The 12,151-nt window shown below is 53.6% G+C and overlaps 1 protein-coding gene across 4 annotated transcripts in view; it reads left to right on the top strand.

Moving 5' to 3' along the window:
• Positions 1–2,490: 2,490 nt before the first annotated feature.
• The window catches only part of VDAC1 (voltage dependent anion channel 1), a 28,131-nt gene continuing 18,470 nt past the window's right edge, over positions 2,491–12,151 (top strand). The window contains exon 1 of one of the 4 annotated variants that reach the window (XM_025994908.2): positions 2,491–2,854. Coding sequence is in view for 1 of the 4 variants with exons in the window: in XM_072728605.1 (XP_072584706.1) it covers positions 12,138–12,140 (3 nt within the window). In the remaining 3 variants the exon portion in view is untranslated. Of the gene's footprint in view, positions 2,855–3,658; positions 3,785–11,963; positions 12,141–12,151 lie in introns of those variants that run through there. The other 3 variants (XM_072728607.1, XM_072728604.1, XM_072728605.1) reach the window with 3 other exon arrangements.

Consider the following 12,151-nt stretch of genomic DNA (forward strand, 5'->3'; position numbering starts at 1 on the left):
GTCTTTGGTTTTCTGTTTTAGTACTCTGAGCTGACTAAGCAGTCTAACAAATCATTTATAGTATTGTCTTCCGAGGTTTGTGTATTAGTTTCCTAGGCTATTATAAAAAACTACCTTGGGGCGCCTGGGTGGTTCAGTCGGTTAAGCATCTGCCTTCAGCTCAGGTCATGATCCCAGGGTCCTGGGATTGAGCCCTGCATTGGGCTCCCTGCTCAGTGGGGAGCCTGCTTCTCCCTCTGTCACTGCCTACTGCTCCAGTGCTTGTGCTCTCTCTGTCAAATAAATAAAATCTTAAAAAAACAAAACAACTACAATAGACTTAGGGGCTTAAAGCAATTTAGATTTAGTTCAGGTCAGAAGTTCAAAATTAGTCTCACTGGGCTAAAGTTAAGGTGTCAGCAAGGGCTGGTTCCTTCTAGAGGTTTTGAGAGGAGACTGTTTCCTTATCTTTTCCAGCTTCCGGGCTGTCTGCATCACGTGGCTCATGACCCCTTCTGCCACCATCAAGGTCAACAGAAAGGCATCTTCCAATCTTTCTCTCTGACCTTTGCTTCTGTTGTTACATCACATGTCTCTTGTCTTCCTTCATAACACCACCGTGAGTACAGAGGGCCCACTGGACAGTCTAGGTTCACCTATCCATTTCAAGATCCTTAACATAATCATGTCTGTTAAATTCCTTCTGATATGTAAGGTAACATATGTTTAGATCTGGGTGATTAGGGCATAGACATCTTTGGGAGGTCATTATTCTGTCTCTATATTTTTTATTTTTATTATTATTTTTTTAAAAGATTGTATTTATTTATTCATGAGAGACACACCGAGAGAGAGGCGGAGACACAGGCAGAGGGAGAAGCAGGCTCCAGGCAGGAAGCCCTATATGGGACTCCATTCTGGGACTCCAGGATCACGCCCTGGGCCAAAGGCAGGCACTAAACCGCTGAGTCACCCAGGGATCCTCCAATAAATTTCTTTCCAATATTTTTCTCTGTATGTATATATAATTTAAAAAAATCATAGATATGATGTTGGAACTTCTTGGACCTGTTTTAGATCTGGGACACCTCATTGTTTTGGATCTGCAGGAGAAAAATTTTTATTGTGCTTATCTTGGGATGTCCCCAGGATCTGGTCTGTTTCTCTTTTGTGGACTGGTTTCATTCTTAGTTTTTTTTTTTTTTTTTAAGATTTTATTTATCGCCTGCAGGGAGCCTGTTGCAGGACTTGATATCAGGACCTTGGAATCACAACCTGAGCCAAAGGCAGACTCAGTAACTGAGCCACCCAGGTGCCCCAGCGCAAGTCTTTATTTCAAAAGCCCCTGAAGTCTGATTAAGATCATTGGTCCATCCTGTAGCCAGTAGGGTGCAGTGCTTTGATTGGTCCAAGAAAGGGCCTGGAGTCAGGGATGGAGTCAGCTCCATCAAAGCTTATGGAATGACTGGAGAGAGAGAAGAGTCATTCCCTCCAAAGAAACACTGTTATACCTGACCTGGGTTTATTAGCTCATAATTGCAAGAGAGGACCTGATTGGCTGCTCTTGGGTCAGGTGCCCCCCTCCAGTCCAAACCTGGGAAGACAAGGAAGGTGGGGCTGGAGGTGGCAGAGCCAAGCCTGGCATAACCTGCTGCCTGGTTCAGCTCTTCCTTTGGGGCTGTGGCGGGGAGCTGTCAACACTAGGGTCTGAGGATGCCATGTTGCACCAGATTTCTTCAATGTTTTTGGAGTGCTTGCTTCCCATCTTAAACTTGCCACAACCCTCTGAAATTGCAGCTGAGCAGTTAGCCCAGTTGCCCAGAGTCACACAGCCAGTGAGTCAAAGAACACTCATGTGGGGATCCCTGGGTGGCACAGTGGTTTGGCACCTGCCTTTGGCCCAGGGCGCGATCCTGGAGACCCGGGATTGAATCCCATGTCGGGCTCCCAGTGCATGAAACCTGCTTCTCCCTCTGCCTGTGTCTCTGCCTCTCTCTCTCTCTCTATCATGAATAAATAAATAAAATCTTTAAAAAAGAAAAAAATACAATAAAAATTAAAAAAAAAAAAGAACACTCATGTGATTCATCTGAAAGTGACACCTGGGGAGCCCCAGAAGGGACCCAGAGCAGGTGGGGTATGGGGAACTCTTCCCACAATCAGGATCCTGAAAGGTGGTTTGGCAAGGAGGTGCTGGAGAGGAGGGGAACACTTAGGACCCTTGGTCCAAGCATCACACCTGGGCTTTACTGACCCAGGGTGAGATATCTGCTCCTAGCTCCTGTGACATTTCTGGAGCCCCATCTTCCCCTAGAGCTATCTGGCTGTGCCCTGCCTCCTTGAGGTCCTGTCCTCCCAAAGGCGGCTTTCCTGCGCTCATGGGTGACTCAGTGGCTTTCCTTGCCTCACCCTCTCCCGGAGTGTGCCGGGGCCTTTGTGTGTGCAGCGGGAATGACCAGGCTGGGAAGCCCTGAGCCCTCCAGTTAGCCGTGGAGCAGCTCGTGGGCCTGCGGAGAGTCCCGGCAGGAGCGCTCCACGCTCCAGGACCTCAGGGGTTTGGCGCGCTTAGTTTTCGGTCAGACCAGAGACCCTACAAGAGCCCGGTGCGCTTTGCACCGCCCCCGCCCCCTCCCAACCCCATAAGCCGGTGCCCCTCTTCCTCGGCATCCGGACCCCTTCGGAACACCACTCAGTTGCCTTTTCCTCCTCCAGCTGCCCTCTCGGCCTCTGCCCCGCCCCAGCCGCCTGCTCCTTTAATCGGCGCCACAGCTGGTGGAGAGCGAGTGCCCCGGTTCCGGAGCCCCAGAACGGTTGTCGGCGGAGGCCAAAGACGCGCAGCCTCTCCCACCGGCCGCGAGGCTCTGCGCGATCCTGGGTGAGGGGGCCGCCGGCTCGGGCCTGGCGGGAGCGCCCCGGGTAGCACCGGGCTGGGCGGGGGGGGGGGGGGCCCGGGGCCCGGGCTGGCTGCGGCCTCCGTCTGCGCTCTCGGGCTCCCAGCGGGGGCCGTTCTGGCGAAGCGCGGTTTGCTGTTCTCGCTTCTCGAAAGCTCTGAAAATGGCCACTAGCAGTTTCGCTCCCGGGGCAAAGCGCCGGCCACTCTGGAGCGCAAGCTCGGCGCGCCGGGGTCTCTCGGCGCTTGGCCCTCGGCCGCCGTGGCCGGCGGGCCTGGCTGGGCGCGGGAAGGGTGGGCGGCCCGGAGCCCGCAGCCCGCAGCTCGGAGCCCGCAGCCCGGAGCCCGCAGCCCGCAGCCCGCAGCCCGCAGCCCGCAGCCCCGGCCGTGGGCGCCCCTCCGCGTCCGCCGGGCGTGGGGCGGCTCCCGGGGCACGGAGCCCGACTCAGCGCCCCGCGCGGGCTTCCCCGGGGAGGGTCCGCGGTCACCTCGTCCCCGGGGCTGGGGGCCCGCCCCCCGCCCCCCCCCGCCCCCCGCCCCCCGCGCCCCCCGGCCCGCGCAGGCCTCCACGCGTGTCCCCGCGCCCGCACACCCCGCTCTCACGCGCGCCCGCTCACGCCCGGGGCCCCCGCTCACGCCCGGAGGACCCGCGTCCGGGCAGGCGCCGAGGGCGCGCGGAGGTGAGGGCGGCGGCGCGGCGCGGGCGAGCGGACCGGCCCGGCCTGGGCGGGGTCCGGGGCGGGCCCAGGGGCGGGGCTCGCGGGCCCGGGCGCGCAGGGTCGGGGCGGGTCCGCGCCGCCGCCGTCCGCGCCGCCCCGCCCCGCCCCCGGCCCGGCCGTGCGCTCCGTTCCTCGCGCAGCAGCCTCCGCGGTAGGTGCCGCTGAGCCCGCCGCCGCCGCCGCCGCCGCCCGCGAGGTAGGCACCTCGGCCGGGGACCCGCGCCCCGCAGGCGCCCGGGGGGCGGGCCGGGCCGCGGGAGCTGGCGGGGGCGGTGGAGGGGGCGCCGGCGCGGATGGGGGCCGAGGGCCGGCGGGGCCGCGCGGGGGAGCGGGCGGAGCGGGTGCAGCGGGGCGGGAGCGGGCGGAGCGGGGCGCCCCGCGGGGGCCTGGGCGGGCAGCGGCGGGCGCAGCAGGCCTCGGCGGGCGGCCCGGGCGGGAGCGGGAGGCCGGGCGCCCCGGGGCGCCTGCGGCTGGGGCTCGAGCCTGCGGGGACCGCGGGGACCGCGGGCGAAGGGCACGGGCCGCCGCGCGAGGGCCCGGCCGGCTGCAGCTCTAGGTGACCTTTGCCGGCGGCGCCCTCTGGACCCGGGTCCCGCCCTCGCGGGCCGCGTGGGGAACCGCCCGCCACCCACGCTCGCCGGGCTCGGCCCACGGACCGGCGCGGGCCCTGCGGTGCCCGGGGGTGAGCGCCTGCGGTGACCGAGGCCCAGCCCGGCCCCAGCCCGGCCCCAGCCCCGCGCGCCCTGCCCGGCCCGTGGGCCCACGCCCCGAGACGCCGGCGCCCGGCCTTGTCCGCGGGGCCACTCCTCCCCGGGCGGCGCCGGGGAGTCGGCGAGGCCTCGAGGGCCGGGCGGGGGGCTAGGCCTCGGGAAGGGAGGCCGGGCGGGGGCGGGACGGGGCCCCCTCGGCCTTTGGAGGGACTCCCGGTTTGCTCGCTCATTCATTCACGGAGTGCGGCGGCGCCTTCGCGAAACTGGCTCAGAGCCCTTGGATTTCCGGACTTGCAACCCTAGCGACTTGTCCAAGGTCACACAGCCGGGACCACAGCAGGCCTGAGTGCTCTCATCTGTAGAATAGGAGCAGTTATAGCTCTCCCTCGTCGGGTTTTTGGGAAGAATAAAATGAGTTGGTCAACACGAAGTCTTCAGGGGAAAGCGGGACAGCCTTGAGGCTTTTTGGGAGGATTTGGCCCACCCTCTGCAGACCATTTTACTCCACGTGGTGTTCTGGAAAGGGTTCAATAAACAGCCAGCTGCTGTTATTTTAAACATTATTACTAAGCACTTGTATACTGGGCACTGACTAATTTTCAGGATAATTCATGAAAAATCCTTTAAGTTTATAGACAGACAAGGTCAGGCTGAAGCAGGAAGTTGCCTTTGGGTGCAGAGCTGAGGGAAGCCTAGCCTTGTTTGACCCATTCCCTTGACCAGCCTCACCTCTCTGGAGGAGATAGAGAATGGATCCCTCCTTTTCTCCATTCGCTGTTGGCAAGGCCAGGGCAGACTGCCCAGGGCTTGCCTTGTTTCTCCAGCCCAGCTCTGGACTGAGTTCTACAGGGTTAGGCTTAAGCCTTATGCAGCTTTGTTTTCAGCGCCTGGGGTGGTGCCACTTGACGCACATTAGGTACTTGAGAAGGGTCTGTGGGGGTAAATGCAATTTTGCTTTTTATCCAAGAAGCAACTCACCCTTACTGAGAGAAGGATAGTTTTTACAATTGCAGCATTTGGCTTAGAGTAGGTGCTCATTAAGTATTTGTGAAATTATTGAATGGGCATATGCAGTGGCTGCAGGCCCAGACCAGAGTTTCTTGATCTTGGACATCCTAAGGGACACACACTCATTCACTTCCAGCAAATACCCTTGCTTAGGAGAGAGTCACAGATATTTAAAGACTTGCAGTTGAATGTACAGCCCTGGAGCACTGAGACGCAGATCTGTTTCTTTCTTTTTTTTTTTTTTTTTTAAGATTTTTTTATTTTATTTATTCATAGAGACACACAGAGAAAGAGAGGCAGAGACCCAGGCAGAAGGAGAAGCAGGCTCCATACAGGGAGCCAGATGTGGGACTCCATCCCAGGTCTCCAGGATCACGCCCCAGGCTGTAGGCCGCGCTAAACCACTGCACCACCGCCACCGGGGCTGCCTGCAGATCTGTTTCCTAATTTGAAATCTGCTTTAAACCTGTTACCTTCGTTATGTGACTTTTTCACATCCTGTGGGAAACTCGTAGAACTGGTGTTTCTGGGCCTGCAGGGTGGTGGTGGTGGGGTGACCCCAGTGAGTGGGATTCTCCTAAGGTTTTGGGCCTGGTGCTTTTCCCCTTTCTGATGAGTGAATTAGTAAAATGCTTGACCCTGGGGATTGTCCAGAGTAAAATTCTTGACCGTGGGGAGGGGGTAGTACTGCTCTCACTTGATTACTTAGTTTTATTTCTGTATTTTATTCTGTATGCAATAGGCAAGGGCTATCTGTAGACACAAATACAGTGGCTTAGGGGGACCATATAGTGATGAGTTGACTGTGGGCTGCTGGTCCTGCTGGGCAATAGGCAGATGTGGACAGTAACCTTCAGGCTGGTGCTAAGGAGGAACGCTGGCCCTCCACTTTTGCCCGCAAGATGTTCCCAAGGGACTGAAGTTCACTTGGTCCTTGATGGGATTTCTCATGGCCTACCCTCTTTGTTGGTGATGACTTTGTTGGCATGTGTGGTTGAGAGCCAGCTCAAGTCTGCAGGCAGCCCCTCATGGTACTCAGAGGATCTGTGGCCTTGGGCTCCCTACAGACACCTCTGGTAGCCACTGAGGAAATGTGACCAGTGGGATCCTCCACCGGGCCTGGGCACAATCCTCTTTTCATTGCTTGCTCTTAGGGGGGTATGGGTGGGTATCTATATGCCCTTTACCCAGAACTGTGCTAGAAGGAGTCTCGGAGAGCAGACTGAGTTCACAACACAGCTCTGACACGAGCCCCCGGATCTAGTACAGGTCAAGTCAATGTCTTGTTCCTTAGTTTCTCCCCTGTGTGATCATCATCATCATCAAAATAGTCCTTAATTGAGGGCCTGCTCAGCACCCTCTTGGGGGCTTAACATGTGTTCTCTAACATTGAATCCACTCTCCTGCAAGCCTTGGGAGAGAGGTACTATGGTTTGTTTCTTTTTCATGGGTCAGGAGGCTTGAGCACAGATTTGGGATTCAGGGGGTTGTCTGGCTAGTTCCAGGGCTGGCAGTTTTGCACTGAAGTTGCCACACCAAGGGGCCACTGGGATGAGCTAATAGATGTGAATGCATTTTGAATGGTAGGATTTGCTGTTCAGAGGGGAAGTGTTTTCTTTCCCACTGATTGGAGTGAACATGTGCATGGCTGGGCGTAGGCTAGCTGTCAGTGGATTGCAGTGGATCACAGTCCCGTGGAGTCATCCCTCTTTGTTGCAAGGACAGTGACCCTGGACATCTGTCAGGATTGAACGGTCAGTTTTTCCTCGGGTGAGATAGGATGCATTCTAGGACCTACTGGGAGAATAAACAGTTCCTCATTGTGGTCAGGTAGAGGGTGGCCTTTTGATAACTTGCATTGCAACGGTAATTATAATAAGAAGTACATAAAATGTAAATCTCTAATAAAATACTATCTGTGGTTGTTGCATACCTCCCAGGCACTATTCACTGTATTAATTAAGTATTTCATGTTACCGATCTAATTCGGTTCTCACAGTGATGCTGAGACAGGTACTCTTTCCCCATATTAGAACCTGAGAAAAGTGAGACTTTTCTTGCCCTGAGCCACGTATCCAGAGAGTTGTGAACTGGTACTGGAACTCAGGGCTGCTTGACTCCCAGATCTACCTGCCCAAGCACTATCTATTTTAACCCCACTGGATCAAGCCAGGCAGTGAGGCTCCAGGTAACTTGAGTCTGAGGCCAGGCCGGAGCTCTGGGTGTGCATGGGACCTAAACCTCATGGGTGGGCAGGCAGGCAGGCAGGCAGGGTGTCCCCGGGTCAGTTACATTGTCTTGAGGCTTCTGATGGAAGGCTGTGCTGGTGGTGGCCTACCTCCCGGGGTGTTTGAAAATAGAAGCAATGCCTAGGAAGCCGGGCTGCCCGGTGTGAGACTGTCGTGGAGTGGGAGGGAAGGACAGCTGTGCCGGAAACACAGACTTGGTACCAGAGCACACGATGTTGGTTTTGCCAGCATCCTATAGACCTAACAAGGGGCTGCCTTTTCCCTGAGAAAGTGTGGGATGGGTATGTGTGTGGCAGCTTCTGATGGTGTGGGCCCAGTATGTTCTGATGGTGTGGGCCCAGTATGTTGGCTTTCAGAGCTGGGCTGGCCTCCTCCTGGGGAACTTGCTTTTCCTGGTCCCCAGGGTTAGGGGGAGGTGCTTTTGTTCTAATCCCTGGCTGGTCTGATGCTCCTCCTATATGCTGGCCCAGTTCTGCTCAGACAAACCACCTCTAATGCTGTTAAGAGAAACAGCAGAACCAAAGGCTTTCTTACAATTTTCCCTTTCTAAGGGAAATCCAGGACGGTGGTGATGGTGATGGAGGTGATTGCCATGTTAGTTGGGGTCCTTGCAGGAATCACGTATGCACTTATGTGCAGTAATAATGAAGGGATCATTTGCCAAGACGTGAGCAGAGTGTGGAGCATCTGACAAGTGATGTGCTCCACACCACCTCCTCCCCCTCCCCACAACTTTGAGTCCTTTGGAACCTGGATGGGGCCCCTTGGCAGGAGCCATGGCCTTGGAAGGTCATCAGTGCCCACCTAATGCCCAGCAGGGAGGGAGCTTGGGGAACAAGTGCCCCAGCCTCACTCTTCCATCTTTTGCTGGTGTCTCCTATTGGCCAAGAAAGACACTATTGTTAGCTCCATTTTATAGGTGAGCAAAATGAGACACTGAGAATATAAGTTCATCAGAGGCTTTTCCAAAATTATATAGCTAGTAAAGGCTGGTGCCAGTAGAACCTCTGCCAGACTCATAGCTCCTTCTAGTAGTCACTGTATCCTGCTGCCTGGGCACCCAGATAGGCTGGGAAATGCTGTAGCAGGGTGGCTCCTGGTGTTTAGGTCCTAGCTCTGTTGTACCCTTGCCCTTGAAGATAGTGTCTGTCAACCCATTGGCTGTAATGTTGCTCAGAAGACTTATCCCGACTAAGCCTCGAGGACTTAAGGCTACCCTGCTTCCTGTGTGAACCACTTCAGTGGTGGTTAGCTCTCTGAGGGTACCAGGGCTCCTGTGTCTGGATCCTTCTGCCTCTGCAGAGAAAAGTGCTGTCCTGCCTGTTTGCTAGGCTAGGAAAAGCTGAGAGGGAGGGAAGGAGGCTTTTGAACAAGTGGCTCAGGTGATTCTCATGCACACTAAAATTAGGAAACTGTCCAACTCCTGCCTCCTGGACAGGATGTCCAGAGCCACAGGTGGTCACCTGGGAGTAGAATGTGTCCCCTATAGGCCTTGCTTGTTAACTGTGACATCTCAGTGTGGTTTGCATCTGTTGTTGGAACCAGGATAGATACTTTCCACATGGCTTTTCCTTTTGGCTCCTCTATTGCAACAGCCATTTAGAACATGACTTATTGCGTCGTGTAGGCAAACATAGCTCAATTTCAGACACGTTGGCTGGATTTTTAAATTTCCTGTCCTTAAAAAAAATTATCATTGTATCCCAACAACTTAAATAATAAAGTGGAATAAACATTGAAAATCCTATTTTTAACTCTACTACCTCCATAAACCCCCTCTTCTTTCCAGAAGCAGCTCCCAGGCAGCCACAATTTACAGATGGGCTTGTAGCATTTCAACATGCCTTTCCATCATTCACAAATGTGTGAATATACAAACGTGTTTGTAAAAGGGTTTTCCTCTAATAACATGGAATTAACACATTGTCTGTGACTTGCTTTTTTCATTTAACTACAGCTGGGCCTTGAGCAACATGGGAGTTAGAGATGCTTACCCCCAAGCAGTCGAAAATCCTTGTATAAAGATTTTATCTATTAGAGAGAGAGAGAGAGGGCATAAACAAGGGGGAGCAGTAGGCAGACGGAGAGGGAGAAGCAGGCTCCCCATGTATCAGGGAGCCTGATGCAGGGGCTCAATCTCAGGACCGTGGGATCATGATCTGAGCTGAAGGCAGCCACTTAACAGACTAAGCCACTCAGGCACCTCCTTGTATAACTTTTGACCTCTCCCCAAATTTAACTATGAATAGCCTACTGTTAACTTGAAGCCTTACCAATAAGATACAGTCGATTAACTTATATTTTGTATGTTGCATATATTATATATATATATATTCTTACAGTAAACTAAGCTAGAGAAAAAATAATTAAGAAAATCATAAGAGAAAACACATTTATAGTACTATACTGTATTTATTGAAAAAAATCCACATATAAGTAGACTTGTTCAAATCCGTGTTGTTCAAAGATAGCTGTATATCAAAGATAGCTTTCTTTGCCACAATGCATAAATCCATCTCGTTCTTTCTACCACATAGTACTCCTTAGTTTGCACGTACTTTAATTTTTATTCATTCATGGGATGCCTGGGTGGCTCAGCAGTTGAGCAGATCTGCCTTTGGCTCAGGTCGTGATCCCAGGGTCCTGGGATCGACTCCCGCATTGGGCTCCTTCTAGGGAGCCTGCTTCTCCCTCTGCCTCTCTCTCTCTCTGTGTGTGTATCTTTCATTAATAAATAAATAAAATCTTAAAAACTTTTTTTTTATTCATTCATTTCCCTGTCGATGGACATTTAAGGTACTTCCAGTTTGTGTGTTATAAGTAATGCTGCAGTGAGCATCCTCATGTACACATCTTTGGGTGCCTTGGGTGGGTTCCTAACAGCAGAATTGCCACGAGGTTGATATATGCCCACTTAGACACAGGCCAGCAACTGTCTCCAGAGGGGCTGTACTGTACAAAGTACTTACACTTGGCGTGAATGGGAGTGGCCATTTTTCACACCAGCAGTGGATGTTTTCACTTACAGTTTTGCCAATTGGTTTGTTGAGTGAGCCTCTCAAACACAGATATGTCATTCACTCTAAAGTGGCTCCCTGAGGCCCTTAGAATAAAGTCCATGCCTTGTTCCGAGGTCAGAAGAGGCAGTGATCACTTCTGCAGGCACGTAGTCTTGTCAGCTTGAGTTGAGCTCTCCTCAGGTGAAGAGGGTGCTGGTTGTGGGTCTCTCCACCCCCTGCTGCAGAGGGAGCTCTTACTGCCTGGTTTACATCGTCATTGACTTAGACCCTCTTGTCGGATACTAAGTTTCTGTTTCTTTCCTCCTACTATAAAAATGCTTTCATGCTCTTTGCACATTTACTCATTAAACAGACATTTATATTGAATATCTGCTACGTGCTAGGGCTTGTCATCGTTGACACATAGCTTTTTACATATTTTGGATGAATTTAGGCGTGACAGGCTCTGGGATGCTTTGAGTTCAAGGGCGCAATTTGGGGGTAGGTGTGCATTGTGGGAGTGGTGGGGGCGCTGGGAGCAGAGCAGCCGTCACTGCTCGGCAACTGATGAGTCAAGGAAGCTATGTTCCCTCTAGGCGGAGGTTATGTAAGTGTTAGGCAGGCCATGCTGGGTGATATACTATCTCTAGGCTTTGAGCTTCCAGTATGGCCTGGAGTTTCATTCCTCAACTGAAGTGGAGCTTGCATAATCTGTTCAAGGTCAGCCAGGGAACGGTTGGGTAGGTAGGCTAGGCGGCAGTGGAGGGATACCAGGGACTCCTGTTGCCTGTTGTGGCTTACTTAGTCCTTGTCAAAGTTAGGTCTCCCCAGCCCAGGCCTGTTCATCCCTTGTGTCCCACATATCCTCCAGAACCATGCCCCTAGGCTCTTTCTTGAAGCCTTCCCCAGGCAGACAACTAGGTTCCTGCCTTCCCCCAGGCAGCCTTCTGATTCCCATTTGTCCAGGGCCAGCTTTGTGTCAGAGTGCCCCATTTTGTGGTCAGCCTCCAGAGTCTGGTCTCCTGAAGGCACATGGAGTGGATGTCACAGAGACAGATGGTGAGCAATTTGGAGCTCACCAAATGTGGGTGGAGGTAGGGGCTAGGGCCAGAGTTCAACCTTGAAGTCAGCACAGGCAGGATGTTAAGTGAAAAGGCAGGATGCCTAGCTCTCTTCCCTCTGGTCCTGACCTGAGAAAACATGAATGGAAATCATTATTTCTACACTAAAAATTGTTTTTGCAGTGGGTGCTAAGAACTATGTAAAAATGGGCATTTTCTGGGTGCTGTTGGCAGTTGTAAGAAAGCTGAGCTGACTCAGGCCTTGCATGAATCCTCAGAAAATGCAGAAGGAGACTGGGCGGGGAAAGTGGAGGACTGCACCAAAAGCACAGGGGAAGCTACCTCTGCACAGCACACTGGGGCCTTTAGTGAGGGGGAGTCATCCTCTCGCCTTCCCTGGGTCCAGGAGTGGGCTTGGCTTCACTCAGATCCCGTGCGTCTTCCCTGTAGCTGAGCTGGAGCTGCACAGAGCGCTTGGCCTGGTCCAGGCTCCCTCTGCGGTCCCCACTCCCTTGTCCTTCCATGGTAATCTCCTT

Source organism: Vulpes vulpes, chromosome 12, assembly GCF_048418805.1.
Source record: "Vulpes vulpes isolate BD-2025 chromosome 12, VulVul3, whole genome shotgun sequence".
NCBI classification, from domain to species: domain Eukaryota; kingdom Metazoa; phylum Chordata; class Mammalia; order Carnivora; family Canidae; genus Vulpes; species Vulpes vulpes.